This window comes from Jaculus jaculus, chromosome 7, assembly GCF_020740685.1.
Source record: "Jaculus jaculus isolate mJacJac1 chromosome 7, mJacJac1.mat.Y.cur, whole genome shotgun sequence".
Taxonomy (NCBI): Eukaryota; Metazoa; Chordata; class Mammalia; order Rodentia; family Dipodidae; genus Jaculus; species Jaculus jaculus.
In genome coordinates this window covers 95,867,722-95,869,048 of record NC_059108.1, presented here as the reverse complement: position 1 = coordinate 95,869,048, position 1,327 = coordinate 95,867,722, and the positions used below count along the sequence as shown (strand labels likewise).

Here is a 1,327-nt window from a genome sequence, read left to right as displayed (position 1 = left end):
TTGTTGTTAATAGTAATAATAAAAAACATTTAAAAAGAAAGAAAATAAGTTCAACAAGAGCTACAAAAAATAATTTAATTCTTCTAGTTTTTTTTTCTGAATCTAAGTTAAACTGTCAACTTTCTGATAATGATTTGCTTTCTTGAATAGATCTTACTATAGGGAAAAAAAAATGTTGATCATGGCAACCTGTAGTCAACAGTGTGGCAATTTGCTAAACAGTTTTAGGAATTTTCCTGTACAGGGTGAATGTTGCTCATGCAGCCTGACTCCTAAGAAGGGCCTTTTTTTTTTTTTTCTTCAAAATGCATTATTTGATCTTCTCATTTGCCAAAAATAATTGGAAAAGGAATATGTCCCAAATCAACAGAAGTCTTTTATTGTTTCAATGAAAGCAAAATTATTCTTATGATCCAGGATCTCATTTCTGTATGCAGCTGAATAACTTAGATCTTACTCATCATCAGCCTGCTGCACTGTTCCTTTGTCAGAAACATAGATACCATCCAAAAACTTTCGGATATCCTTGTTTTTAACTGTGGTGGCTTATTGAATCAAAGCAGCTGAATTTGAAACAAGTTCAATACCATTTCCTTCAAGGATTAACTCATCTTTCTGGGCCTGAGACACAGAACAAGCAACACCTGTTCTCATCCGAACCCTGCGGATGTACTTTTCACCCAGGAAATTTCGGATTTAGACAAGAGATCCATTTTCCTGAATAACAACGTTGATGGGGAAGTGAGCATACATGGACCTCATCTTCTATCGGATGCCCAGTGTCACACCCTTGATCACGTTCTGGACATGGCTACAGATAGTTCGAACAGTAGCCAGTTCCTTTCTGTTTCCCCACCATTTGTCAACTCGTAGCCTCTTTTTTTTCTTTCCCAGGAGACTCAGTTCTACATTGATGTGGTTGAAGTCCCTCCGGAGGGTTCCTCTGGGGCCCTTCATGATCACTGTGCGTCCCTTCAGCGTGATGTCGACATTTTCTGGGATGTCAACAGTCTGGTTGCTGAGAATGGTCTTCATCCTCGCAGTAGTTGCGGCAAAAAGAGCAGAAGGGCCCTTTTGTATTCAATTTCTTCCTAATATATAATTCCTCACTTTAAACTAGTATATAACATCCTGGTTTCAAAAAAAGGATAGATATACATGTTATCTGGCAATATATATAATTTTGTAGCTTACATCCCTTGTCTTTTGCTAAATGAAAAATAAATTATTAATGACACATGAATACAAATAGCTTCTCTATAATATATTTTTTTACAATTTTTTTAAAAGTTAATTTATTAGTTTTCTTTTCAGTAAATACAGGCAG

The 1,327-nt window shown here is 35.8% G+C and overlaps 1 protein-coding gene across 1 annotated transcript; it reads right to left on the bottom strand.

Annotated features, from left to right (window-relative positions):
* Window positions 1–424: 424 nt before the first annotated feature.
* LOC101597240 (60S ribosomal protein L9-like) lies at window positions 425–1,043 on the bottom strand. The gene has a single exon (XM_045155081.1). It carries the CDS (start codon window positions 1,033–1,035, stop codon window positions 766–768), a length of 270 nt encoding a protein of 89 aa, XP_045011016.1. The 5' UTR covers window positions 1,036–1,043; the 3' UTR covers window positions 425–765.
* Between the last annotated feature and the right edge of the window lie 284 nt (window positions 1,044–1,327).

What these genes read in the sequence shown, in the direction of transcription:
- LOC101597240 (XM_045155081.1), bottom strand. Translation starts at nt 1,035, where the DNA reads ATGAAGACCATTCTCAGCAACCAGACTGTTGACATCCCAGAAAATGTC.